The following is a 26,919-nucleotide window of genomic DNA, read 5'->3' on the forward strand; positions in this document are numbered from 1 at the left end:
AAAACACAGAGGCAGTGGGTTTGGGGGAGGGGTTTGGGGGTGTCTGTGCTTTTTGGAGGGGCTTCGGGGTTGGGGTCCCTCAGGGGATGCTCTTGGGGACCGTCCAAGGGATGCTCTGGGGACTGGTGGCCTTGGCCCTGCACCGTGCTGGGGTTTGGTCCCGCTGGAGGGGGGTCCCCAATGGGAGCCCTGGGTGGGTTTAGGGGTGCCCCAGCTGCGGGGTGGCTGTTGGGGTGTCCCCGATGGAAGCCCTAGGTGGGTTTAGGGGTGCCCCAGCTGCGGGGTGGCTGTCGGGGTGTCCCTGGTGGAAACCCTGGGTGTGTTTTGGGGTGTCCCAGCTCTGGGGGTGGCTGTCGGGGGGGGTGTCAGGGCCCTGGGTGTGTTTTGGGGTGCCCCAGCTGTGGGGTGGCTGTCGGGGTGTCCCTGGTGGAAACCCTGGGTAGGTTTTGGGGTGTCCCAGCTCTGGGGGTGGCAGGGCCCTGGTGGCACTCCCAGCATCGCGTGGCACCGGGGTCCCCGAAGCGCCACGTGCCACATCGCCTGTCCCCACCCCGCCAGCCCCTCAGGCACCTCTGAGCGTGCAGAACCCCCCCAAAATCACAACGCCCCGCAAAATCCCGCAGCCCAAACCCCCCCTAACCCCAACCCCGGCCCCGCCGCGCTGTGCCCGCCCGTGTGTGCGTGTGCCCGCCCGTGTTTGCGTGTGCACGGCCACACGGCCCGGGGTGGGGGGGGGTCAGGGGGTGCCCCCCGACTCGCTGGGTGCCTCTGATTGGCCGAGGGGGCCGTCCAAAATCCGCTGCTCGCTCCGGGTCCCACCTCCCCGCGGCTGCACACCGTATAAAAGGGCCGGCGCAGAAGTGGGCAAAGGGCAGTAGGAACTTTCTGCTGGGGTCTGGATTTGGAGCTCCAGGGTTGCATCGGCCCCGTATGACCCCAAGCTAAGAACAAACAAGAGACCCCAAAGAGTCTACATGTCTAATATTTAGACATGTTCAGCTTTGTGGATTCTCGGTCACTGCTGTTGATAGCAGCGACTGTCCTACTCGCCCGCGGGCAAGGAGAGGAAGACAGTGAGTAGCGGGCGCTGGGTGATGCCCTCACCCCTCGGGACGCGGCTCTGGGCTGGCACCGGCTCCGGCGACGCCCGGCCCGGCTGCCCTGGGCTGGGCGAGGAGCGGCTCGGGGTGGGCGTGCGGAGCGGAGAGGGGAATTAGGGGCGAAGCAGGGAAATGAGGGGAAAATCGCGGAAAAAATGAGAGGAGAGGACTCGGGGAGGATTTGGGGTTGGGGGAAAAGGGGTTTAGGGGAATCTGGGGGTGAGGAGTCGGGGCGCCCTGCCAAGAGCGGGGAGGGAAGGAAGGGTGGAGAGGAGAGGAGCCGGCGGGGAAGGAGGGAGCCGGGACGAAGGGGAGGAGGAGGAGGAGGAGGAGGAGGAGGCCGGGAAGGGAAAGGAAAGGGGGGAAAGAGCGCGGGAGAGAGAAGAGGGGGGAGAAGAGGAGGGAGAGGGGGGGGCCCAGCCCCGGGATCTGCGAAAGCCATCAGGAAAGAATTAGAAAAGTCTCGGATGATTCATAAGCAAAATGTTTCGGCAGCCGGGGGAGCGGGGGCTGCCAGCGGCGCGGGCCGGGGGCACGGCCGGGGTCACCCCCCCGTGCCACGCCACGGCCCCCGTGCCCCGCTGCCACCTGCGCCACGGGGACACGGGGGGACCCCGGGCCCGGCGCCCAGCGCTTTTTGCCAGTTTTTGTCCTTTTTTGTCCTTTTTTTGGTGTTTTTCTTAAATCCATTTTTAATTATTGTTATGATGATGATTTATTATTACCATTATTATTATTATTATTATTATTATTATTATGCATTTTGCAGTCACAATGCCCATCCCGCATTTCCCCTTCTCCATTTCCCATTCCCCGTCCTGCATTTCCCATTCTGCATTTTCCCTTTCCCATTCCCATTCTTTTTATTTTTTTTTCCCCAGAAGAATTTTGCGTTTTCCATTTGCCTTTTTTTAACATACATTTTCTTTTTTTTTTCCCTTTTTTTTTCTTTGCCTTTTTTAAACATATTTAACATATTTCCCCCCTTTTCTTTTTCTTTGCCTTTTTTAAACATATTTTCCCCTTTTTTTTTCCTTTGCCTTTTTTAAACATATTTTCCCCTTTTTTATTCTTTGCCTTTTTTTTTTTTTTTTTAATCGGGGGGGGGGGTGTTCCATGAGTTGGCGCAGCCCCTCCCCACTCCAAGACCCTTCCCCACCGTGGGGCCACCCCCGGGCCTGGCCGCTCGCCCTTCCCTTCCCTCCCCTCCCCTCCCTCGCCCCGCAGCCCCCGCCCGCCTCCGCTCCGTGGCCTCCCGTTCCCGATCCCATCTGGCCCGATCCAGCCCCATCCCGCCTGGATCCAATTTCAGCCCAAACTCGGGGGCCCGCCCGTCCCGTCCCGTCCCGTCCCCCCCAAACCCGCGGCTGCCGGGGACCCCCCCCCCGCCTCGGGGTGTGTTTGCCTTGGCCCGGCCGGCCCGAGCAGCGAGCGGCTGCGGGGATTTTTTGTTTAAATTCCAGCCGATGTGGGAAGAGTTTATTGTGGAGCTTTTCCTGTGTCACCGCGCCGCGCTGATGAGAACCAGATGAAGGGAGAAGCGGGGAGGGGGTGAGGGGAGCCGGGGGGAGCTCCGGGCCGCCCCTCCTGACGCTGCCGCCCCGTCCCGTCCCAGTCCAAACCGGAAGCTGCATCCAGGATGGGCTCACGTACAACGACAAGGACGTGTGGAAACCAGAACCGTGCCAGATCTGCGTCTGCGACAGCGGCAACATCCTGTGCGACGAGGTGATCTGCGAGGACACCTCCGACTGCCCCAACGCCGAGATCCCCTTCGGAGAGTGCTGCCCCATCTGTCCCGACACCGACGGTATCGCGACATCTCTCCCACAGAGGGGTCACGGCCCCCCCCCCCCCCGCGGGTGTCTGGGTGTGGGGTGGGTGATGCTGAGCTGCTCTGAACCCCCTTTTTCCCCCCACAGCCTCCCCTGCCTACCCAGAAAGTGCTGGAGTAGAGGTAAGGGCCCCCCAAAATGCGGCCCCCCAAATTTCACCACAATCCCTACCCCCGTGTTTGGAGCCCCCCCTTTTCTAACCTGTTCTGTCTCTGCTCCACAGGGCCCTAAAGGAGACCCCGGCCCCAAAGGAGACAGGGTGGGTGTGCCCCCCCCTCGGAAACCCCTGCTCTGCAGGGACCCCAATCCTGCTGGGGGTCACCCCAATACTGCTGGGGGTCACCCCAATCCCTCTGGGACCCACCCCAATCCTGCTGGGCTCACCCCAATCCCATGGAGCTCACACCAATCCTGCTGGGCTCAACCCAGTCCCATGGAGCTCATCCCAATCCCACTGGGGTTCACCCCAATCCCCCACTGGGGCTCACTCCCATCCCACAGGGGCTCACCCCAATCCTGCTGGGATTCACCCCAATCCCACCAGGATCAGCCCAATCCTGCTGGGCTCACCCCAATCACACTGGGATCACCTCAATCTTTCTGGGTCTTACCCCAGTCCCCCTGGGTGTCACCCCAATCCCCCCCTCTGTCTCACCCCAATCCCCCCCTGGGTGTCACCCCAATCCCCCCCTCTGTCTCACCCCAATCCCCCCCTGGGTGTCACCCCAATCCCCCCCTCTGTCTCACCCCAATCCCCCCCTGGGTGTCACCCCAATCCCCCTGGGTCTCACCCCAATCCCCCCTCGGTCTCACCCCAATCCCCCCCTGGGTCTCACCCCAATCCCCTCAGTCTCACCCCAATCCCCTCAGTCTCACCCCAATCCCCTCGGTCTCACCCCAATCCCCTCGGTCTCACCCCTCTCTTCTCTCGGCAGGGACTGCCCGGCCCCCCTGGCAGAGATGGAATCCCCGGCCAGCCCGGACTGCCCGGCCCCCCCGGCCCCCCCGGCCCCCCAGGCCTCGGTGGGGTGAGTGTGGGGGGGTCCCTGGTGGCGCAGCCCCCCCGGGGGTCCCTGCCCCGCTCACCCCCCGCTCTCCCTCCCCGCAGAACTTTGCTCCCCAGATGTCCTACGGCTACGACGAGAAGGCCGGAGGCATGGCCGTGCCCGGGCCCATGGTGAGCCCGGGGACACAGGGGACACAGGGGACATCAGGGGACACCAGGGGACACCAGGGGGAGCTGGGCGAGGGGACAGGACAGGAGTGGTCCCTGTGCTGGTGATGTCACTGAGCACCAGGACATGGCAGGGATGGAGACAGGGATGGGGACAGGGATGGGGTGACATCAGGGACAGGGATGGGGTGACAGCAGAGACAGGGAATGTGTGGGGACTGGACAGGGACAGGGATGGGGACAGGGATGGGGTGACATCAGGGACAGGGATGGGGTGACAGCAGAGACAGGGAATGTGTGGGGACTGGACAGGGACAGGGATGGGGACAGGTTGGTGATGGGGACAGGGATGGGGTGGCAATGGGAACATGGAATGGGTGCAGGTGGGAACAGAGATGGGGACACGGTGTTGAGGTGGCAGTGGGGACAGGAATAGGGACAATACAATAGGGACAGGCAATAGGGACAGTGGGGACGGGCAATAGGGACAATAAAATAGGGACAATAGAATAGGGATAATGGGGACATGGCAATAGGGACAATACAATAGGGACAACAGGGGCAGGCAATAGGGACAATAGGGACAGGCAATAGGGGCAGGGATGGGGTGGCAATGGTGACAGGCCAAGGTCGGTGTTGGGGACAAGGAGTGGAGTGGGATGGGGTGGCAATGGGGACAGGGAGGGGGTGGCTTTGGGACAGTGATGGGGAGGAGGTGAGGACAGCAGGGGGAGGGTGGTGATGGGGACAGGGCCAGGGTGACAAGGCACCCACTGCTGACACTTTCTCTTCTCCCCAGGGCCCAGCTGGTCCCCGTGGTCTCCCCGGCCCTCCCGGTGCTCCCGTGAGTGTCACCTCTTCCTGTCCATTTGGGTTTGGGGACAAACAGCCCCCAGGGCCCCTCTGGGTGGTGGGGGGACAGGTCAGAGGGTGTCACACCCTTCCTGACAGCCACAGAAGCACGTGGGGACAAAGTCCTGGTGCCACCATGCGGGGGGACATCACCACTGCCACTGGGGGATCCAGGCCCGAACTTCTCACTTTCTGACCCATTTTTTTTTACCCTTTATTTTTTCTCCACAGGGTCCTCAAGGTTTCCAAGGTCCCCCTGGTGAACCTGGAGAGCCTGGTGCTTCTGTGAGTGCTGTCACCTGCCCATGTCCCCCGGGGATGGGGACACTGCCAGTCCTGGCTGTGGGGACACTGTCCCTGCTCTGGGATCCGTGGCAGTGGGGCCTGGCACTGCCTGGGGTGGGTGGCAGGGTGACAGGGGGCAGCTGTCACCTCATGCCTGTCCTCCCTCTCTCCTAGGGTCCCATGGGCCCCCGAGGTCCCGCTGGCCCCCCTGGCAAGAATGGAGATGATGTAAGTGGCCTGTCCTTGGGGTCCCCCCCACTTTTGTGGCCCTGCCATCCCCTCCCAGGTGAGCAGGAGCTGCCTGGCTTGGGGACGTGCCACCAAGGCCGTGTCCTTGTCCTCAGGGTGAAGCTGGCAAGCCTGGCCGCCCCGGAGAGCGGGGTCCCCCCGGCCCCCAGGTGAGACACACAGGGACACCCCCAGCTGTCCCCCCCTCGGGGACAGGGCACTCTGGTGTGGGGACAGCCCCCCCAGCGCCTCCGTCACCACCTCCTGTCTCCCCCAGGGTGCTCGAGGTCTGCCCGGAACCGCCGGCCTGCCAGGCATGAAGGGACACAGAGTGAGTGTTCCCCCCTCCCCGTGCTGGTGACACTCAGGGGACCAGGGACCCCTGAGCTCAGCCAGGGTCCCCTCCTGACCCCCCACCCCTTCTCTCTGCTGCCCTCCAGGGTTTCAGCGGTCTGGATGGTGCCAAGGGTGAGCCTGGACCTGCTGGCCCCAAGGTGAGGAGTGGTGGCAGTGTCACCGCTGTCCTGGCAATGTCACCCTGTCCCCTCTCCCTGCAGAGCAGGTCCCTCACCGTGTCCTTCCTCCCTAGGGAGAGCCCGGCAGCCCTGGAGAGAACGGAGCTCCTGGGCAGATGGTGAGTGCTGCACCCAGGGGGTGAGGGGGGGTTCTGGGCAAGAGGGGACAAGGATGGGGGGTGACACCTGGTGGGGACCCAGCGCCCCCTCAGGGATCCACAGGGAATGGGGAGGGAGGGGTTGAACCCCTTGGGAACGTCACCGTGGGCAGCACTGGGGGCACAGGGAGGGGAGGAGGCTCAGGAAAGGGGGGAAGCGTCCATGCAGGTGACACAAACATGTCCTGAACGTGTCCTTGTCCCCTCCCCAGGGTCCTCGTGGTCTTCCCGGCGAGAGAGGCCGTCCCGGCCCATCTGGCCCCGCTGTGAGTATTTGGGATGGGCAGGGCTGAGGCGCCTGCCCGGGCACGGGGCTCTGGAGGTCACCTGTGCCACCCGCGGCTATCACTGACGCTGTCCCCTCTCCCGCAGGGCGCTCGTGGCAATGACGGCGCTCCCGGTGCTGCCGGTCCCCCCGTGAGTACCCCCGACCCCACGGCCCCTCCTGGGGAGGGGGATCCCACCCTGCTGCCCCCATGGGGACCCCCGGCCGGGAGCCAGGGGGGCTCTGCTGCCTGGGGATCCCCCCGGGGCCGGGGATCCCCCTCTGACCCGAGCCCTCTCTCCCGTTTAGGGTCCAACTGGTCCCGCTGGTCCCCCCGGCTTCCCCGGTGCCGTCGGTGCTAAGGTAGGGCCTGCCCGGCTCCGCGGGGCTGGGAGGCACTGGGAGGGTGGGCTGGGGGAGCGCTGGGCAGGGCAGGGGTCCCGGAGCGCCCAGGCTGGCACTGCCTGGGACAGTGGCACCCGTGGGGACATCCCCAGCGTGTCCCGGGCACCTGTCCCGGCTGTGCCACCGCGAGAAGGAGCCGCTAGTGGAACCAGCCCTGCCGGGGTCAGGGCAGCCCTGGCGCTCACTGCTCTTCTTCCTCCTCCTCTTCCTCCCCAGGGTGAGACCGGTCCCCAAGGAGCTCGTGGCAGCGAAGGTCCCCAAGGTGCTCGCGGTGAGCCCGGTCCCCCCGGCCCTGCTGGCGCCGCCGGTCCTGCTGTAAGTGACGCCCGAGGGCTCCCCGTCCTTCGGCCTCGCGTCCCGCCAGCCCCGCCGTGACTCTCCTCTTCCTCCTTCTCTCCGCAGGGCAACCCCGGTGCTGACGGCCAACCCGGAGCCAAGGGCGCGACCGTGAGTGTCCCTCGCGTGCCCCCCGGGGCAGGGCAGGGCAGGAAGGGCCGTGCCGCTCCCTCACGGCCTCCTGTGCCTCTTGCAGGGCGCTCCTGGCATCGCTGGCGCTCCCGGCTTCCCCGGTGCCCGCGGTCCCTCCGGCCCCCAGGGTCCCAGCGGCGCCCCCGGCCCCAAGGGTAACACCGTGAGTATCCCCGGGCTCCTCCAGGGGCTCTCCCCTGCCCTTGGCCGGGATCCTTTCCTCGCCTGCAGCCGCACCTGGAGCTGCCTCCCGTGGTCCCTGCCAGGCCGCGGTGGCGCAGGGCGTGGCAGATGCTGCGCCCTTGTCCCTTCCGGGGGTCCCTCTGCTCCTCAATCCGCCGTTAAAGCTTTCCTCTCTTCTCTCCCCTCCAGGGTGAGCCCGGTGCTCCAGGCAACAAGGGTGACACCGGTGCCAAAGGCGAACCCGTGAGTGACCCCGCGATGTGTCCCTGGGGGCGCTGCCCCTGCTGGCCCCGGCCCCTCCCGGGGGTCCTCATCCCTCCGCGTCCTTCCCCAGGGTCCCGCTGGTGTCCAAGGTCCCCCCGGCCCCGCTGGAGAAGAAGGCAAGAGAGGAGCCCGTGGTGAGCCCGGCCCCGCTGGGCTGCCCGGCCCCGCTGGCGAACGTGTGAGTAGCGATGTCCCTGTCCCCACCCCCGCCATCTCCCTGTCCCTGTCCTCATCTCTGCCATGTCCCTGTCCCCATCCCTGCCATGTCCCTGTCCCCATCCCCGCCATGTCCCTGTCCCTGTCCTCACCCCCGCCATGTCCCTGTCCTCACCCCTGCCATGTCCCTGTCCTCACCCCTGCCGTGTCCCTGTCCCTGTTCCCATCCCCGCCATTTTCCTGTCCCCACCCCTGCCCTCGTCCCATCCCCCCATGTCCAGCGAGAACCTCGCGCGTGTTTGGGGACCCCGTGGTGACACCCCCGGCCCCTTCAGGCCGCTCCCACTGGTGGCCATGTCCCGCCTCCCCTGGCCCCCCGAGGTCCCCCCGTGTCCCCACACTGACCCTGCCGTGTCCCCCTCAGGGTGCTCCTGGCAGCCGCGGTTTCCCTGGCGGCGATGGCATCGCCGGTCCCAAGGTGGGTGTCCGCGTCCGTCTGTGGGACAAAGTGGCGTCAGCGAGGCCCTGGGGACTCTGGCCGCTGTCACCTGTACCCGCACAGCGGCCGCGGCGGCTCCGAGCGGCTGCCACCCGCGGGGACACGGCGCTGTGCCGGTCCCCGGGTGCTGTCCCTTCCCAGGGTCACCCCTGTCCCCCCTTGCCAGGGTCCCCCCGGCGAGCGCGGCTCCCCCGGCCCCGTTGGCCCCAAAGGATCTCCTGGTGAAGCTGGACGCCCCGGGGAACCCGGACTCCCCGGTGCCAAGGTGAGGTGACACGGTGACACGGTGACACGGAGCTGCACCAGCACGGCCGCAGGGCTCTCCTGCTCTCTGTGCCGGAGGAGGAGCCGCTCTCCAGGACGCTCCCGTTCTCCGGAGCATCCCCTGGCAGTGCTGAGCTCCTGACCCCCCTCCCGCTGCCCCGCAGGGTCTGACTGGAAGCCCCGGCAGCCCCGGTCCCGACGGCAAGACCGGCCCTCCTGTAAGTTGTCCCCGCTGCTGTCCCCGCTGCTGTGCCCGCTGCTGTGCCCTCCTCCCCTGGCTCGCCGCGGGCCCGGCTAAGGCGGCGCTGGCTCCCCCCGACACAGGGTCCCGCTGGTCAAGACGGGCGGCCCGGCCCCCCCGGCCCCCCCGGAGCCCGAGGCCAGGCCGGCGTGATGGGATTCCCCGGTCCCAAAGGTGCTGCGGTGAGTGCCACCCTCCCCGAGGCCACCCTGCTCTCTGGGGACACGTCCGGGACCTGTCCCCTGTCCCTGCTGTCACCACGGGCTCATCGCGCTCTGGTTTTAGGGCGAACCCGGCAAACCCGGCGAGAGAGGAGCTCCCGGTCCCCCCGGCGCCGTGGTGAGTGTGGGGTGGGGTGCGACAGCCCGGGGGGGTGACAAGGGAGGGAGTGAGGTGACAGAGAGGGTCACGGTGGTGTGGGGTGGCAGGGAGGGTGACAGGGAGGGTGACAGGGAGCATCACTCCATGATAGGGTGGCAGGGAGGGTGACAGAGAGGGTGACAGGGAGCATCACCCCAGGGTGGGGTGACAGGGAGGGCTGGCCTGGCTCGGACCAGCGCGATGGCTGTGAATGGGGTTGTGGGCTGTGAATGGGGTTGTGGGGTGTGAACGGGGTTGTGGGCTGTGAATGGGGTTGTGGGGTGTGAATGGGATGGGAATGGGGTGAGAATGCAGGGTGAGGGCCCCCGGCGGCCAGGGAAGGCTCCCGGGCCGAGGCCGCAGCGGGATGAGGTGTTTGGGATCCCGTCCCGGTGGCTCCCGGCGCTGCTGGAGCGGGGACAGAGGTGACGTGGCCGCGGTGTCTCCCGGCCTTCGAAGGATCCCGCGGCCGTGTCCAGGCCCACGCCCAGCTCGGGGGCGGGCACGGCTCTCTCTGAGCACCCTCCTCTCCCTCCTCCCCAGGGCCCCGCTGGCAAAGATGGTGAAACCGGTGCCCAAGGTCCCCCCGGCCCCACCGTGAGTATCCCCCGGCCCGCGGCCACCCCCGGCCACTCCCGGCCACCGGAGCCGGGCCTCGGGAGCCACCTGCCCGCCTCCATGGCTGTCCTGTGTCCCCCAGGGTCCCGCTGGAGAAAGAGGTGAACAAGGTCCCGCTGGTGCTCCTGGCTTCCAGGTGAGGGCTGTCCCCTCCCCGGCAGGGGGACAGAGCACCCAGAGCACGGGTGACACCGCCCTTGTCCCCTCCGTGGTGGCTCACGGCTCCTCTTCTTCCTCCCCAGGGTCTGCCCGGCCCCGCTGGCCCCCCTGGCGAGGCTGGCAAGCCCGGTGAGCAGGTGAGTGTGGGCACTGGGGACCCTCCTGTCCCCTCCCCGTCGCCCCTGTCCCCGTCACACCGGGGCTGCTGCTGCTGCTGCGGGGGTCCCCCCAGGGCACCCCCAGGTGCTCCATGGGAACAGCGGGAACCCCAGTGCTGCCCAGGGAATGAGGGACTCCTGGGGCACCCCGGGGTCCCCTCTGCCTGTCCCTGGTGCCACCTGTTCCACTCTGACTCATCACCCTGTCCCTCCTGCTCAGGGTGTCCCCGGAGACGCTGGAGCCCCCGGTCCTGCCGGTGCCAGGGTAAGCTGAACCCCCCATCTTCCCCCAACCCTGGGCACCCCAAAATGCCCCACAGCCCCTGATGGGCCTCGCCTGTGCCACCTCCCCAGGGTGAGAGAGGATTCCCTGGAGAGCGCGGTGTCCAAGGTCCCCCCGGTCCCCAAGGCCCTCGCGGTGCTAACGGTGCTCCCGGTAACGATGGTGCTAAGGTAGGTGCCAGCTGGGCATGGGGGGCTGTGCCCGGCTCGTGGGGCACAGCTGGGGGGTGGCTGGGATGGGTTTGCTGGGCCGGGGTCTCACTAATCCCACTCTGCCTCTCTGCAGGGCGATGCTGGTGCCCCCGGAGCCCCCGGGAACCAGGGCCCCCCCGGTCTGCAGGGAATGCCCGGAGAGCGCGGTGCTGCCGGCCTGCCAGGCGCCAAGGGTGACAGAGTACGTGTCCCCAAAGCCCTCGTGTCCCCAGAACCCTGCTGTCCCCCTTGCTGACCTGCTCCTCACCATCCCTGTGCCCCCTCATCTTCCCCTCGGGACTGGGTGTGCCCTGAGCCTGTGCCCTGAGCCTGTGCCCTGAGCCTGCGCCACCTCCGTCCCCATTCCTTGGGGCAGGGGACGCTCTGTGCCACCTCCGTCCCCATTCCTTGGGGCAGGGGACGCTCTGTGCCACCTCCATCCCCATCCCTTGGGGCAGGGGACGCTCTGTGCCACCTCCGTCCCCATTCCTTGGGGCAGGGGATGCTCTGTGCCACCTCCGTCCCCATTCCTTGGGGCAGGGGATGCTCTGTGCCACCTCCGTCCCCATTCCTTGGGGCAGGGGATGCTCTGTGCCACCTCCGTCCCCATCCCTTGGGGACAATCCCTCGCTGAGAGCCCAGCTCTTGTGAGGAGGAGGATGAGGATGGTCCCAGCCCATTCCAGGGAGGATGAAGAACTGGGGATGTCTCAGTGCAGAGAGGGGTGACTCTCCCAAGAACCTGTCCCCATAACCCCTCCTTGTGTCCCTCCCTCAGGGTGACCCCGGTCCCAAAGGTGCTGATGGCGCTCCTGGCAAGGACGGTCTCCGAGGCCTGACCGGTCCCATCGGCCCCCCCGGCCCTGCTGGTGCTCCTGGTGACAAGGTGGGGACATCCCGCAGGGACAGACGTGTCCAGGCACCCACCGCCACCTCCTCTCCACAGCCCTGATCCCTTTTCTCTGTTTTCCTGCCCTTCTCCAGGGTGAAGCCGGTCCCCCCGGCCCTGCTGGTCCCACTGGTGCCCGTGGTGCTCCCGTAAGTGTCCCCCACGCTCGGTGATGGCCCCGCCACGGGTGACCACTCCTCGGTGACCCTGGTGGCCCTGTCCCCTGCCCGTCTCACGCCGTTGTTCCCTCCCATCTCCTCCAGGGTGACCGCGGCGAGCCCGGCCCTCCCGGTCCTGCTGGATTTGCTGGCCCCCCCGTAAGTGTGACAGGCGGCCCCCCCTCAGCCCGGGGGTCCGCTCCTGCCCCCCAGGGTGGCTCTGAGCCCCTCGGGCTCACCCCGGCCCCGTGTCCCCCCCTCAGGGCGCTGACGGCCAGCCTGGTGCTAAAGGTGAAACTGGGGATGCTGGAGCCAAGGGTGACGCCGGTCCCCCCGGCCCTGCTGGCCCCACTGGTGCTCCTGGACCTGCTGTAAGTGCCCCCCCTCAGCCCCCCCAGTGCCCGGGCTGCAGCCCCACGGCTCAGCTCACCCCTCTCCTCCTCCTCCTCTTCCTCCTCTTCCTCCCTCCCAGGGTGCTGTTGGTGCTCCCGGTCCCAAAGGTGCTCGCGGCAGCGCTGGACCCCCTGTAAGTACCGGTCTTGTGGGGAGGGGGCGCTTGGGGGAGTCTGGGAGCACCCCCGGGTGGGAACAACCCCGAGGGGCTTTAACTCTGCCTCTGCTCCCCCCACACCGTGGGGCACCCCCGGCCCTGCACCCCCAAAACCACCTGGGGATGGAGTGGGGTGGCCTCATCCCAGCAGGGGACAGAGCAGAGGGAAAAGGGGGGGGTTGCCTTTACACCCCCCAAATCAGCCCCCCAGGTGGGCTCTTTCCTCCTGACCACCAGGGGTCCCATGGGGTTCCCCGTGGTGACTCCCAGCCAGGGGACTCCCCTGGAGCTCCGGATCCAGCCCCACTGACTGCAGCTCTCCTCCCTTCCAGGGTGCTACTGGTTTCCCTGGTGCTGCTGGAAGAGTTGGACCCCCCGGCCCCTCTGTGAGTACCCCTGGGGGGGACATGGGGGGCTGGAGCTGGGGACAGGGGAGGTGCTGGGGACATGGACAGGAGGTGCTGGGGACACTGGAAAGGAGGCACTGGGGACATGGACAGGAGGAAATAGGGACATGGGACAGGAGGCATTGATTGGGGACATGGGACAGGAGGCACTGGGGACACTGCACAGGAGGCTCTGGGGACACTGGACAGGGGGCACTGGGGACACTGGATGGGAGGTGCTGGGGACACTGGACAGGAGGCATTGGGGACACTGCACAGGAGGCATTGGGGACACTGGACAGGAGGAATTGGGGACACTGCACAGGAGGCACTGGGGACACTGGACAGGAGGCATTGGGGACACTGCACAGGAGGCTCTGGGGACACAGGACAGGAGGCTCTGGGGACACAGGACAGGAGGTGCTGGGCACCGTCCAGGTGCTGCACGTGGCCTCCCTGTCCCACTTGGCACCGGGGCCACCCCTGGCCGCCCTTCAGCTGGCAGCGGGGGGGGTCCCGGCCTGACGGCATCGCCTCCCCCCCGTGCAGGGTAACATCGGCCTGCCCGGCCCGCCCGGCCCCGCCGGCAAGGAAGGCGGCAAAGGACCCCGCGGTGAGACCGGCCCCGCCGGCCGCCCCGGAGAGCCGGGACCCGCCGGCCCCCCCGGCCCCCCCGGCGAGAAAGGAGCCCCCGGTGCTGACGGTCCCATCGTGAGTCACCCCCTGCCCGGACCGCTGTGCTGGTCACCGCCTCTCGCTGTCCCCTCCGTGGGGAGGTGACAGCGGGGCTGTCCCCGCTGAGGCTCCGTTTGTCCCCGCAGGGCGCTCCCGGCACGCCCGGACCCCAAGGTATCGCCGGCCAGCGCGGTGTGGTCGGTCTGCCCGGCCAGAGAGGCGAGCGAGGCTTCCCTGGGCTGCCCGGCCCCTCCGTGAGTACCGGGGGGCTCTGGGGACCCGCAGGCTCTGTCACCCCCCCGGAGGGGCTGTGTGACAGTGTCGGACCCTCGTTCTGTCCCCCCGCAGGGTGAACCCGGCAAACAAGGCCCCTCTGGCTCCCCCGGTGAGCGCGGCCCCCCCGGCCCCATGGGCCCCCCCGGCCTGGCCGGACCCCCCGGAGAAGCCGGACGTGAGGTGAGCGCCCGTGGCCACCGTGGGGCTGGGGGCACGGCCCCTGTGCTGATGGGGGGCTCTGAGACCCCCCCTCCATCGTGAGCCCCCCACCCCTAACGAGGGTCTCTGCTCCCCGTAGGGCGCTCCCGGTGCTGAAGGTGCCCCCGGCCGTGACGGTGCTGCTGGTCCCAAGGTGAGTCGGCTCTGAGGGAGGGTGGGAGGGGTGATGGGGTTGTGCTGGCCCGCACTGACCTCTCCTCTTCCTCCTCTTCCTCCTCCTCCTCCTCTTCTTCCTCTTCCTCCTCCTCCTCGCAGGGTGATCGTGGTGAGACTGGCCCTGCTGGCCCCCCTGGTGCTCCCGGTGCCCCCGGTGCCCCCGGCCCCGTCGGCCCTGCTGGCAAGAACGGAGATCGCGGTGAGACCGTAAGTGATGCTCGGCCCGGAGCCCCCTCACAGCCCCCAGACAGGACCCAGCTCTGGGGCCTGGCCCCGGGCTCAGCTCCTGCTGCTGGAAGGAGCTTCCCAGGCAGGCAGAGCTGCCACCACCCTGCAAAGGGCAATCTCAGAGGTGCCACCACCCTGCAATGGGTGATCTTAGAGGTGCCATCACCTTGCAATGGGTGATCTTAGAGGTGCCATCACCCTGCAATGGGCGATCTCAGAGGTGCCACCATCCTGCAATGGGTGATCTTAGAGGTGCCACCACCCTGCAAAGGGCGATCTCAGAGGTGCCACCACCCTGCAAAGGGTGATCTTAGAGGTGCCACCACCCTGCAAAGGCGATCTCAGAGGTGCCACCATCCTGCAATGGGTGATCTTAGAGGTGCCACCACCCTGCAAAGGGCGATCTCAGAGGTGCCATCACCTTGCAATGGGTGATCTTAGAGGTGCCACCACCCTGCAATGGGCAATCTCAGAGGTGCCACCACCCTGCAAAGGGCGATCTTAGAGGTGCCACCACCCTGCAATGGGTGATCTTAGAGGTGCCACCACCCTGCAAAGGGCGATCTCAGAGGTGCCACCACCCTGTAAAGGGCAATCTCAGAGGTGCCACCACCCTGCAATGGGTGATCTTAGAGGTGCCACCACCCTGCAATGGGTGATCTCAGAGGTGCCATCACCCTGCAATGGGCGATCTCAGAGGTGCCACCACCCTGCAATGGGTGATCTCAGAGCTGCCACCACCCTGCAAAGGGCGATCTCAGAGGTGCCACCACCCTGCAATGGGTGATCTTAGAGGTGCCACCACCCTGCAATGGGTGATCTTAGAGGTGCCACCACCCTGCAATGGGTGATCTTAGAGGTGCCACCACCCCCTCGGGGGTCCCTGAGCCTCTCAGGGTGGTTCTGCCCCAAGCCGGCAGCAGGAGGTGCAGGATGCTCTAACCTGTCCCCTTCTCTCCTGTTCCAGGGTCCCCAAGGTCCCGCTGGCCCCCCTGGTCCTGCTGGTGCTCGTGGTCCTGCTGTAAGTGATGCTCTGCTCTGTCCTCCTCGGTGCCTCTGTGTGCCCACAGTGCCCAGGACCGCACTCAACTCATCTTCCTCCTCCTCCTCCTCTTCCTCCTGCAGGGTCCCCAAGGTCCCCGTGGTGACAAAGGTGAAACTGGTGAACAGGGTGACAGAGGCATGAAGGGTCACAGAGGCTTCTCCGGTCTCCAGGGCCCACCTGGTCCTCCCGTAAGTCCCGCGGGGTGACGGTGGCTCTGCCACACGTCCTGGGGGCAGCACGGGCTGCTGATGTCACCTCTGATGTCGCCTCTTCTTCTTCCTCCTCCACTGTCACAGGGCTCTCCTGGTGAACAAGGTCCTTCTGGTGCTTCTGGTCCCGCCGGTCCCCGAGTGAGTCCCGGCATGAGCTGTGACATCCGGACACAGCTGTGGCACCGTGGGGAGGGCGGGGGGGTCCCCACGGCCAGAGGGATTCCTGCAGGGTTTGGGTCGGGGCTGGAGGCTCTGCTGGGTCCCCACAGCCAGAGGGATCCCTGCAGGGTTTGGGATCAGGGCTGGAGGCTCTGCTGGGTCCCCATGGCCAGAGGGATCCCTGCAGGGTTTGGGTCGGGGCTGGACGCTCTGCTGGGTCCCCACGGCCAGAGGGATTCCTGCAGGGTTTGGGTCGGGGCTGGACGCTCTGCTGGGTCCCCAAGGCCAGCGGGATCCCTGCAGGGTTTGGGGCTGGAGGCTCTGCCGGGTTGCACGGCCGCGCTCACGCTTTTCTCCCGTCCCGCAGGGTCCCCCTGGCTCCGCTGGTGCTGCTGGCAAGGACGGTCTGAACGGGCTGCCCGGCCCCATCGGTCCCCCCGGCCCCCGCGGCCGCACCGGCGACGTCGGTCCCGTCGTACGTCCCGACCCCTCCTCCGTGCTCCCGGAGCCGCCGGCCTTCAGCGCCCGCTCCCCCGTCACCATCCTCCTCCTCTCCTCCCGCAGGGTCCCCCCGGCCCCCCCGGGCCCCCCGGTCCTCCCGGCCCTCCCAGCGGCGGCTTCGACTTCAGCTTCCTGCCCCAGCCGCCCCAGGAGAAGGCGCACGACGGCGGCCGCTACTACCGGGCCGATGATGCCAATGTGATGCGCGACCGCGACCTGGAGGTGGACACCACCCTCAAGAGCCTGAGCCAGCAGATCGAGAACATCCGCAGCCCCGAGGGCACCCGCAAGAACCCCGCCCGCACCTGCCGCGACCTCAAGATGTGCCACGGCGACTGGAAGAGCGGTCGGTGTCCCCCCGGTCCCCGCCGGCCCCTCGGGGCTGTCACCCCCTCTCTGTCCCCTCTGCTGCTGCTCAGCTCTGTCCTTCTTTCACCTCCTGGTGCATCTGCAGCACCCTTCATCTGTCCTGTCTCTCCCGTCTGCCCTCTCCTCCATCCTCCGCCTGTCCTTCTCCTGTTTCTCCCCTTCTTCTTCCTCTTTTCCCGCTCCATGCTCCGCCCCCTGCTCCCTCCTTTGCCTTCCTCACCTCCCTCCTCATCCCCCACAGCTGCTGCTCACCTTCCTCCTTCCTCCCTTCATCCTCAACATCTCCCAGTCCCTGTCCCTCACCCATCCCTCCATCCTCTGCTCCATTCTCCATCCCCTGGGGCTGTCCTTCACCCTCCTCCTTCATCCCTCCCGGCTCTTCCTCACCTGTTCCATCCCTCCTGGTTGTTCCTCACCTGTTCCATCCCTCTGGTTGTTCCTCATCTGTTCCATCCCTCTGGCTGTTCCTCACCTATTCCATCCCCCTGGTTCTTCCTCACCTGTTTCATCCCCCTGGCTGCTCCTCACCTGTTCCATCCCCCTGGTTGTTCCTCACCTGTTCCATCCCTCTGGCTGTTCCTCACCTATTCCATCCCCCTGGTTCTTCCTCACCTGTTCCATCCCCCTGGTTGTTCCTCACCTGTTCCATCCCCCTGGCTGCTCCTCAGCTCCATTCTCCAACCCCTGGAGCTGTTCCTCACCTTCATCCCTCCTGACTGTTCCTCTCTCCTGTCCCCCTGTCTGTCCCTCTGTCCCATCCCCTGTCTGTCCCTCCCCACCACCCTCCCTGCCCCTCTCCTGACCTGTCCCTGTCCCCTCAGGCGAGTACTGGATCGACCCCAACCAAGGCTGCAACCTGGACGCCATCAAGGTCTTCTGCAACATGGAGACGGGCGAGACGTGCGTGTACCCGACCCAGGCGTCCATCGCCCGCAAGAACTGGTACCTCAGCAAGAACCCCAAGGAGAAGAAACACGTCTGGTTCGGCGAGGCCATGAGCGACGGCTTCCAGGTGGGCGCGGGGGCCACAGGAGGGTGGAGGGGCCGGGGGTCCCGCAGCGGTTTGGTCGTGACCGATGTCCCCCGGTGCAGTTTGAGTACGGCGGCGAGGGCTCCGACCCGGCTGACGTGGCCATCCAGCTGACCTTCCTGCGCCTCATGGCCACCGAGGCCTCCCAGAACGTCACCTACCACTGCAAGAACAGCGTGGCCTACATGGACCAGGCCAGCGGCAACCTGAAGAAGGCCCTGCTGCTGCAGGGCGCCAACGAGATCGAGATCCGCGCCGAGGGCAACAGCCGCTTCACCTACGGCGTCACCGAGGACGGCTGCACGGTGAGTGACGGGGACAGCGGCGACACCGGGGACGCGCTGGGGACGGGGAGTGACCGTGGTGTCCCCGCAGAGTCACACGGGCGCCTGGGGCAAGACAGTCATCGAGTACAAGACGACGAAGACCTCGCGCCTGCCCATCATCGATTTGGCTCCTATGGACGTCGGCGCTCCGGACCAGGAATTCGGCATCGACATCGGCCCCGTGTGCTTCTTGTAACCCCGGACGCCCCACGCGTGACAGGAGAGAGTAATAATAATAATGATAAAAATAATAATAAAACAAACAAAACACCAAAAAAAAAAAAACCTGCCAAAAAAAAAAAAAAAAAAAAAAAGGAGAAAATTTCACATGGACTTTGAATTTGTGTCGGTTTCTATCCAGCGTCTCTAAAACAACTCCGGTTGCGTTGCCGTAAGAGAAAAACCTCAAAAACCCTCCCGAAAAAAAAGAAAAAAAAAAAAAGCATTCAACCCCCCTCAAAAAATATTAAAAAAAACCAAATAAATGACTTTTTCAAACAAAATCACCAGGAAGTGGGTTCGCTTGCTTGCCCCCCCTCATTCCTCAGCCCCGGAGATGGCAAAGCTCAGATCCCCAAAGGGTCCCCGAGCCCCCCGGGACCCCCAGGCCCCCTCCCCACCAGCCCCTTCGCTTCTTGCATCTCATTAGAATTTTAATTTTTTGCTGCGAGGAAGATGTTGAACTCCTGGCTATAATTTGCTTTTTCTCCCTTGTTTTCCCTCTTTCTCTCCCCTCTCCTCCTTATTTTTTATTTGGATAATGCTGATTTTGAGTTCTCTCGATTTCCTTTTGTTCTGGTTATTTTTTATCGTGTTTTTTTTTTGTTTTGTTTTGTTTTGTTTTGTTCTGTTCTGTTTTGTTCGTTGTTTGTTGTTCATTTTATTTTTATTCAGGCAGCAAAACCAATTCACTCCCAAGCCACGGAGCAGCTCCGGCCCTGCGCTGACGCCCCTGTCCGGATGGCTACCTCACCACTCTCGGGGTGTTTCATCATCTTTTTGAGTCTGAATTTTGGGGTTCTTTTTGTTTTTTAGCTTCATTTGGAGCTTTTCAGCCGTGCCGGGACTTTCCTGCCAGGTTCAGAGCAAAGGTGCTAATTTTCCCCCCATCATGTTCCCCCCCACCCTTTTTTCTCTTTGGTTGCTCTGTTGTTCTCTTATTTTGATTTTCCTTTGGAGGTTTCTTTCCCTCAGGATTTTTATCCTGGTTTTTGGGTTTGGTTTTTGTTTTTTTTTTTTTTTTTAATTATTATTTTAAAATATTCTCTTTAATTTTGGCCCCGGAACACCCAACCCCGGGACCGCTTGGTGCTACAACCTCCAAAGAGGTCTCAGCTTGGTCTGGCTTAATCCCCCTCTATTTTATGCTTTATTTCCCTCCTGTTTTTCGCTGCTCAGCTCCACTGGGGAATTTTCCAAAGGTGCTATTCCCCCCCTTACCCCCACCTCCAACACCCCACCAGCAAATCCCGCAAAGCGAGAGGCATCAAATTCCAAGGGGAAAAGGAATAAATCGATTTTCCAGGTCGAGCAGGTGGAACTTCAGCTCTGCTCCCATCTTCCAGCAGCTTTTTTCCATCCATTCATCCACCCTCCATCCATCCATCCACCCCTCCACCCCTCCATCCATCCATCCATCCATCCATCCATCCATCCATCCATCCATCCATCCATCCATCCATCCATCCATCCATCCATCCATCCATCCCTGCATCCTCCCCGGGCATGGAGGGCCACGAACCCACTCCCTTTCTCCCTTTGTCAGGCCCAGCTCTGGCATTTCCCTGGGTTTTGTACCTATTTTGTATAATGTATTATAAGAATAATTAATTAATTAAGCAATTCATCATTTTAAAGCGGTTTGGGGGTTCTCTTCATTTTCTTTTTTTTTTTTTTTTTTTTTTCGAAAATGGATATTATTTTTTTTTTTTCTCTGACTGCTGAAATAAAGGCATGTGAAATGATCCAACCAACCTGGGGCTGCTCTCTGCTGCTGCTGCTCTCGGGGGGCTCGGGGCTGGGGGGGGGATCCTGATGGGCGATGTTGGGAATTCCTCCTCCCTGATCCCGCTCTCGTCCTGGCCGATCCCGCTCTGCTCCCGGCGAGTTCTGTGCTCCGCTCCCTGCCCGTCCTCACTCCTCCTCCTCCTCTTCCTCCTCCTCCTGTCCCAGCCCCCCCAGCCCGGGATGAGGGGGGGAGGAAGGAAGGGGAGGGGGTTGGGATGGGCTTGGGGGGGGGGCAGGGACCCCCATTGGGAGGGGTCTGGGGAGGGGGGGGGGTCTGTGTCCCCAAATGAGGAGTGGGGCTGGAGGGGACTGGGGACACCGGGGACACCGAAATGGAGACCTGGGGAGGGGGCTGGGGACAAAGAGATGCCCCAAAATTGGGGCAGAGGGGTGGGGGGGCTGGCCCGGTGTGGGGGTGCCCTGCTATGAGCCCCTCACCCAGTGCCCCTCAGTGCCCGGGGGGGGGGGGTGCCCGTGCCCAGTCTGTGCCCCCTCCCCACGGCGGGGGCTCGCAGGGACCCCCGGGGCCCGCAGCGCCGGCCCTGTCCCGCTCCATCAATGGCTCCCCTTGTTCCGCGGGGCCCCCGCGCCTTCCTCTCCCCCACCTGGCGCCGCCCCGGCCGGGGGGGCTCTCAAAGAGCCTCTTTCTTCCGCGGGGCTGGGCCGGGGGCACCCCCGGGGGAGGGGAGGGCTCCGGCCGGCTCCGAGCGGAGCGAGCGGAGCCTTCGGGGGCTGCGGTGCGATCCGGGCGGGCACGGACACCCAGGTGAGCTGCGGGGGTTTGGGGGGGCCATGGCGGGGCTCTGGGAGGGTGTCCCCCCATTTATTCCAATCCCCGGGTCCATCCCACTCCCCTGTCCCCCTTTATCCCAATCCCGGCCCTATCCCGCTCCCCTGTCCCCCTTTATCCCAATCCCGGCCCCATCCCACTCCCCTGTCCCCCTTTATCCCAATCTCAGCCCCATCCCGCTCCTCTGTCCCCCTTTATCCCAATCCCGGCCCCATCCCGCTCCCCTGTCCCCCTTTATCCCAATCCCGGCCCCATCCCGCTCCTCTGTCCCCCTTTATCCCAATCCCAGCCCCATCCCACTCCCCTGTCCCCCTTTATCCCAATCCCAGCCCCATCCCACTCCCCTGTCCCCCTTTATCCCAATCCCCAGCCCCATCCCGCTCCTCTGTCCCCCTTTATCCCAATCCCGGCCCCATCCCACTCCCCTGTCCCCCCTGTGTCCCAATCCCGACCCCATCCCGCTCCCCTGTCCCCCATTTATCCCAATCCCGACCCCATCCCGCTCCCCTGTCCCCCCACGGGGCCGGGGGGGGGTCACTCGGAGTCACCCCAGCCCTTTTGGGGAGGTTGAGAGTTTTGATGGCCGAGCACCCCCAAACCTACCCCGTCAATAAAGCAGCAAAGCCTCATTTCATCACTGAAACTCAATTTATGCACCAAAATTCACCCGAAAGCGGGGACACCCCAAATCCTCCAGGCAGAGCCCAGCCGGACCCGCAACTCCTCCTCCTCCTCCTCCTCCTCCTCCTTACCGGGGTTTTGCCCCCTCCAAACCCCCCCGGCCACGCTGTCCCCAGCTCTGGCGCTGTCCCCCGGCTCGGGGGTCCCCTCAGGGCGGGAGCAGCGGGGCTCGGGCGCTGCCCATGGGGTCGCTGCGCTGCCCCGTGCGGATGTTGAACATGGGCAGCGTGGAGAGCGGCCGGGGCACGTCCCGGGGCACGTCCCTCCTGCCGGCCATGAGCCGCAGCTCCCGCGTGTCGCCCACGATGGAGCTGTGATGGACCAGCTGGAGGCTGCGGGGACAGCGCGGGATGGAGCTCGGGCCGCCGGCACCCACCCCTCAGGGACCCCTTTGTGGGGTCCCCTGTCCCGTCATGGGGCCAGCACAGGCACTGTTTGGGTGTGCGCCCCAAAATTGGGATCTTCACCCCAAAAGTGAGGGTGTGCACCCCATCACTGGGGGCTGCTCCTCGTCACGGGGTCTGCTCAACCTTCAGTGGGGTCTGTGTGTCATTTCTGGGGTCTGCCCCCCAAAAGCGAGGGCTGAACCCCATCATTGGGGTCTGCCCCCTCATCTTTGGGGTCTCCTCCCTGCCCAGGGTCCCTCAGAGGCTGCCACAGAAGTGAAGCAGCTCCTTGAGCCCCACCCCGTGTCTGAGAGGGGTTTTGGGGGGCCCGAGGGGTGGGGAGGGCAGGAGAGGGCTGGAAGGGTCCCTTATGGGGTGGGGGGACCTTTAGGCTCCATGGCACCCCCAAAGAGTTGATTGTCCCCCCTCTCTGTCCCCTTTTCCTGCCCAGCTCTGTCCCCACTCTTGGCCATAACAAAACCCCCCCAAAGCAGCCCCCCAAAAGCAGCCCCCCCAAAGCAGCCCCCCAAAACAGCCCCCAGCACCCCCACAGTTCAACCAGGACTCACTCGGATGTCTGCAAGTCCCGTTTTTCCCTACGAAACAGAAGAAAAAGGGAAAAACCCCAATAATTATGGTGAGAACGGCTCTCACCACCCCCGGCTCATCCCGGGGGTCACAAGGGCCGGGGGGGGGACACCCAGGGGGGGTCCCCGTGGCCTGGCAGGGTGGGGGGACCCCCGACTCACACTCCCTCCCTGCGGCAGCACATGAGGTGGCCCAGGAGCAGGGACAGCAGCGCGGCCACCGCCAGCGGCACCAGCAGCGTCACCAGGAACGGGGACAGCAGCTCCCGGGGGGGGGCCTCGCTGGGGGGCTCAAAAGGGCCCCCCCCCTCCAGAACCCCCGGCCCCCACAGCGGCCCCGGCGGGGTGGGGCTGGGAGCCACCTGCAGCTGGGGGACAGGGGGGTGAGGAGGGGCTGGGGACGGCTGGGGACATGGGGGGACATGGGGGACATGGGGAAACACAGGGGGACATGGGGGACATGGGGAAACACAGGGGGACATGGGGGGATACAGGGGGACACAGGGGACATGGGGGAACACAGGGGGACATGGGGGACATGGGGAAACACAGGGGGACATGGGGGACATGGGGGGACACGGGGGACATGGGGGACATGGGGGGACACGGGGGACATGGGGGGATACAGGGGGACATGGGGGGATACAGGGGGACACAGGGGACATGGGGGAACACAGGGGGACGTGGGGGACATGGGGGGACACGGGGGACACGGGGGACACGGGGGACATGGGGGGATACAGGGGGACATGGGGGGACATGGGGAAACACAGGGGGACATAGGGGACATGGGGGGACATGGGGGGACATGGGGGAACACAGGGGGACGTGGGGGGACATGGGGGGACACAGAGGACATGGGGGGACACGGGGGGACACGGGGGGACATGAGGGGACATGGGGGACGCGGAACACCAGGGGACACAGGGGACATGGAGGGACACGGGAGGACACGAAGGGACACAGGGGACACAGGGGGATGTGGGGGGACATGGGGAGATGTGGGGGGGCACGGGGGGATATGAGGGGACACGGGGGACATGGGACACCAGGGGACACAAGGGACATGGGGGGACACGGGGGGACACGAGGGGACATGGGGGACATATGGGGATATGGGGGAACATGGAGGAACACGGGGGGACATATGGGGACGTGGGGGACATGGGGGAGCATGGAGGAACACAGGGGGACACAGGGGACATGGGGGGGGACATGGAGGTACATGGGGACATGGGGGACATGGGGGGACACGGGGGACATGAGGGACATGGGAGGGACGCAGGGGACACCAGGGGACACAGGGGGACATTGGGGGGACACGGGAGGACACGGGACTCTCACCAGGGTGAGGTTGCACCAGCGGATGGAGAAGTGGGGGGCGAAGGTGTCGTAGCAGGAGGCCAGGGGACGCTGGCCACGGTGACAGCGGGCACGGCTCTGCGGGGACACGGCCGAGGCCAGGCACGGCGAGAAGGGGCTGTGGGAGCCCACCTGGACATACACCCTGTGGGGCAGGGCACCCCAAATCCAGCCACAGTGAGCAGGGGCTGTGGGAGCCCACCTGGACATACACCCTGTGGGGTAGGGCACCCCAAAACCCCCATGGTGAGCAGGGGCTGTGGGAGCCCACCTGGACATACACCCTGTGGGGCAGGGCACCCCAAAACCCACCATGGTGAGCAGGGGCTGTGGGAGCCCACCTGGACATACACCCTGTAGGACAGGGCACCCCAAAACCCCCATGGTGAGCAGGGGCTGTGGGAGCCCACCTGGACATAAACCCTGTGGGGCAGGGCACCCCAAAACCCCCATGGTGAGCAGGGGCTGTGGGAGCCCACCTGGATGTACACCCTGTGGGGCAGGGCACCCCAAAACCCCCATGGTGAGAAGACCCCGCACGTTCACCTCCACCACTGGTGGCAGGTGACCCCAAAACTCACCATGGTGAGCAGGGGCTGTGGGAGCCCACCTGGATGTACACCCTGCACAACAGGGCACCCCAAAACCCGCCACAGTGAGCAGGGGCTGTGGGGACTGTGGGAGCCCACCTGGACATACACCCTGTGGGGCAGGTGACCCCAAAACCCAGCCATGGTCAGGAGGGGCTGTGGGAGCTCACCTGGACGTGCATCCTGCATGGCAGGTGACCCCAAACCCACCATGGTGAGAAGACCCCACACCACTGATGGGAGGTGACCCCAAAACCCCCTCAGGGGTGCTGAGGACAGCCCCATGACCCCCCCGGCCCTGCCCGTACCCCTCCTTGCGGCCCTCGATGGGCAGCGGGACGCGGCCACCACGGTCCAGGGCGGAGGTGACATTGACCACGTGCAGGTCCCCGCGCTCCCAGAGCCCGGCCGAGGCCTGCAGGAACATCTCCCGCGCCGCCTCGGGCAGCAGCTCCTCCACGTCCCTGTTCCCCACCAGGAACTCGGCTTGGAACGGCGCCTCCCCGCCTGCGGGGACGGGGACACCAGTGGGGACACCCGTGGGGACAGCCCGTGGGGTGGCACCCGTGGGGACACCCCGCAGCCACCACGGGGCCGTCCTGGGGGGTTTGGGGCGTTTGGGCCATACCTGGAGCGGGGGTGACAGCGATGACGAGGCGCTGGGACGCGGTGGCGAAGGTGTGGCGGTTGTAGGCCAGCACCTGAGGGGACACAGGGGACACCTGGGCTGGGCCAGCTGCGGTCCTGGCTCAACCCAAGAGCTGTGGGGCCATACCTGGACACTGTGGGGCCGTACCTGGACACGCTGTGGGTGCCCAGCTCGTACCTGGATGCTGTGGGTACCCAGCTCAGGGGACAGAGGGGACACCTGGGGTGGCCCAGCCACGGTCCTGGCTCAGCCCAGGAGCTGTGGGGCCGTACCTGGACACGCTGTGTGTGCCCAGTTCATACCTGGACACTGTGGGTGCCCAGTTCATACCTGGACACTGTGTGTGCCCAGTTCATACCTGGACGCTGTGGGTGCCCATTTCATACCTGGACACTGTGGGTGCCCATTTCATACCTGGATGCTGTGGGTGCCCATTTCATACCTGGATGCTGTGTGTGCCCAGCACATACCTGGACGCTGTGGGTGCCCATTTCATACCTGGACACTGTGGGTGCCCATTTCATACCTGGATGCTGTGTGTGCCCAGCACATACCTGGATGCTGTGGGTGCCCGTTTCATACCTGGATGCTGTGGGTGCCCAGCTCATACCTGGATGCTCTGGGTGCCCATTTCATACCTGGACACTGTGGGTGCTCATTTCATACCTGGATGCTGTGGGTGCCCAGTTCATACCTGGACACTGTGGGTGCCCATTTCATACCTGGATGCTGTGGGTGCCCATTTCATACCTGGACACTGTGGGTGCCCATTTCATACCTGGATGCTGTGGGTGCCCAGCTCCGGGGCTCCGGGGCAGCCGTACAGGAAGCTGGGCTGGCTGGGGCCCCGCTGGGCCAGGCGCAGCCACCGCGGCAGGTCCGGGTGTCCCCACAGGTGGGCACGGAAGGTCACCGGGGCTGTGAGGACATGGGCAGTGGGTATGGGCACTGCCAGCTGTGCCCCCCGCCCCACTCAGCTGCTCCCCACAAAGGGATCGTCCCTGGGGGTGCTGCTCCCGGTTCTGAGCTGTGACCCCAAACAGACACCCCAAGGCAGTGGGGTGGTGCTGGGGGAGCCCCAAACGGGATGGACGGACAGACAGACAGACAGACAGACAGCCCAGCTGGGGTGATCCTGGACAGGACCATTGGCCAGTGCCCTGCCCCTTTTACCATCCCCAGCCTGGCCCTCACCATCATCATCCTCGCTGCCACTGAAGGCCTCCAGGAAGGGCTCCCTCTCCAGCTCGTGCACGAAGATGACTCCGGTCTCGGCGGGGACGTGGAGGTCGGGGAGGACGTGGTGGTCGGGGACAGTGGCCAGGGACACCCCCAGGGCCAGGGCTGTGGCCACACGTGGGGCTGGAGCCAAGGCTGGGACCATGGCCCCTCCCTGCCTCAGTTTCCCCAGCGCCCACAGACCCCTGGGGCTCTCAGAGGGGTGGGAACGTGTCCCTGCAGTGCCAGGTGTGCCCACAGTGCCAGGTGTCCCCAGGGCAGAGCGGGAGGATGTTTGGGGAGGGCATGGGGACAGGGACAGTATGGGGACCATGGGGACAAGGGCAGGATTGGGACAAGGACGGGATGGGGACAAGGACAGGATGAGCCCAGCGCCTTCCCCAGCCCTGGCTGTCACACAGAGGTCCCACTCATTGTCCCCTGCCGTGTCCCACACCCCGCTGGCACCGGGACATGGTGGCTTTTTTTAGCTCTGGCACGTCCCAGCCCCGTCCCCCCCTGTCCTCCCCCTTGCACCCCCCGTGTCCCCCCCAGCTTTGGGGTTCCCCGTCCCCCCGGTCCCCCCGGCCCGGCCGTGTCCCCCGGGGGGTGACAGGGCTGTCACTCGCCTGCCAGCGCCCAGAGCCGGAGCAGCTCGGGGCCCTCCATGTTCCCGCACCGGGAGCGGGGCCAGCGCTGATTGACGGAGCCAGCGGGGCCGGGGGGGCCCTCGGGGGGGTCCCACAGGGGACACCCCTCCAGTGCCACCTCCTGTCACCGAGGCAGGCGCTCCGGGGCTGCCCGGTGGCT

General features: G+C 65.3%; 2 protein-coding genes across 4 annotated transcripts; one reads left to right on the forward strand and one right to left on the reverse strand.

Moving 5' to 3' along the window:
* Window positions 1-991: 991 nt before the first annotated feature.
* Window positions 992-18,410, forward strand: COL1A1 (collagen type I alpha 1 chain). The gene is made up of 51 exons (XM_066567122.1): window positions 992-1,073; window positions 2,716-2,910; window positions 3,023-3,057; window positions 3,159-3,194; window positions 3,871-3,963; window positions 4,044-4,112; window positions 4,909-4,953; window positions 5,193-5,246; window positions 5,421-5,474; window positions 5,591-5,644; window positions 5,752-5,805; window positions 5,915-5,968; window positions 6,064-6,108; window positions 6,360-6,413; window positions 6,520-6,564; window positions 6,722-6,775; window positions 7,034-7,132; window positions 7,220-7,264; window positions 7,350-7,448; window positions 7,658-7,711; window positions 7,803-7,910; window positions 8,313-8,366; window positions 8,554-8,652; window positions 8,816-8,869; window positions 8,976-9,074; window positions 9,178-9,231; window positions 9,796-9,849; window positions 9,953-10,006; window positions 10,113-10,166; window positions 10,408-10,452; window positions 10,542-10,640; window positions 10,756-10,863; window positions 11,439-11,546; window positions 11,645-11,698; window positions 11,813-11,866; window positions 11,971-12,078; window positions 12,180-12,233; window positions 12,590-12,643; window positions 13,193-13,354; window positions 13,465-13,572; window positions 13,667-13,774; window positions 13,893-13,946; window positions 14,069-14,176; window positions 15,165-15,218; window positions 15,323-15,430; window positions 15,539-15,592; window positions 15,981-16,088; window positions 16,178-16,460; window positions 17,305-17,495; window positions 17,576-17,818; window positions 17,889-18,410. Exons 1-51 carry the CDS (start codon window positions 992-994, stop codon window positions 18,033-18,035), a joined length of 4,362 nt encoding a protein of 1,453 aa, XP_066423219.1. The 3' UTR covers window positions 18,036-18,410.
* Window positions 18,411-21,265: 2,855 nt separating this feature from the next.
* On the reverse strand, window positions 21,266-26,829 carry SGCA (sarcoglycan alpha). 3 transcript variants are annotated; one of them, XM_066567153.1, is made up of 9 exons: window positions 26,739-26,829; window positions 26,086-26,235; window positions 25,670-25,809; window positions 24,871-24,943; window positions 24,551-24,749; window positions 23,635-23,797; window positions 22,453-22,658; window positions 22,273-22,299; window positions 21,266-21,649 (listed from the first exon to the last, which is right to left on the reverse strand). In XM_066567153.1, the coding sequence occupies exons 1-9, from the start codon at window positions 26,776-26,778 to the stop codon at window positions 21,466-21,468; spliced, it is 1,182 nt and encodes a 393-aa protein (XP_066423250.1). In that variant the 5' UTR covers window positions 26,779-26,829; the 3' UTR covers window positions 21,266-21,465. The 3 variants fall into 3 exon arrangements, with proteins under 3 accessions (XP_066423250.1, XP_066423249.1, XP_066423248.1); XM_066567152.1 differs by lacking the exon at window positions 26,739-26,829 and having other exon boundaries at window positions 22,453-22,652; window positions 26,086-26,452; XM_066567151.1 differs by lacking the exon at window positions 26,739-26,829 and having other exon boundaries at window positions 26,086-26,452.
* Window positions 26,830-26,919: the final 90 nt, after the last annotated feature.

This window comes from Molothrus aeneus, chromosome 28 (genome assembly GCF_037042795.1).
Source record: "Molothrus aeneus isolate 106 chromosome 28, BPBGC_Maene_1.0, whole genome shotgun sequence".
NCBI classification, from domain to species: Eukaryota; Metazoa; Chordata; class Aves; order Passeriformes; family Icteridae; genus Molothrus; species Molothrus aeneus.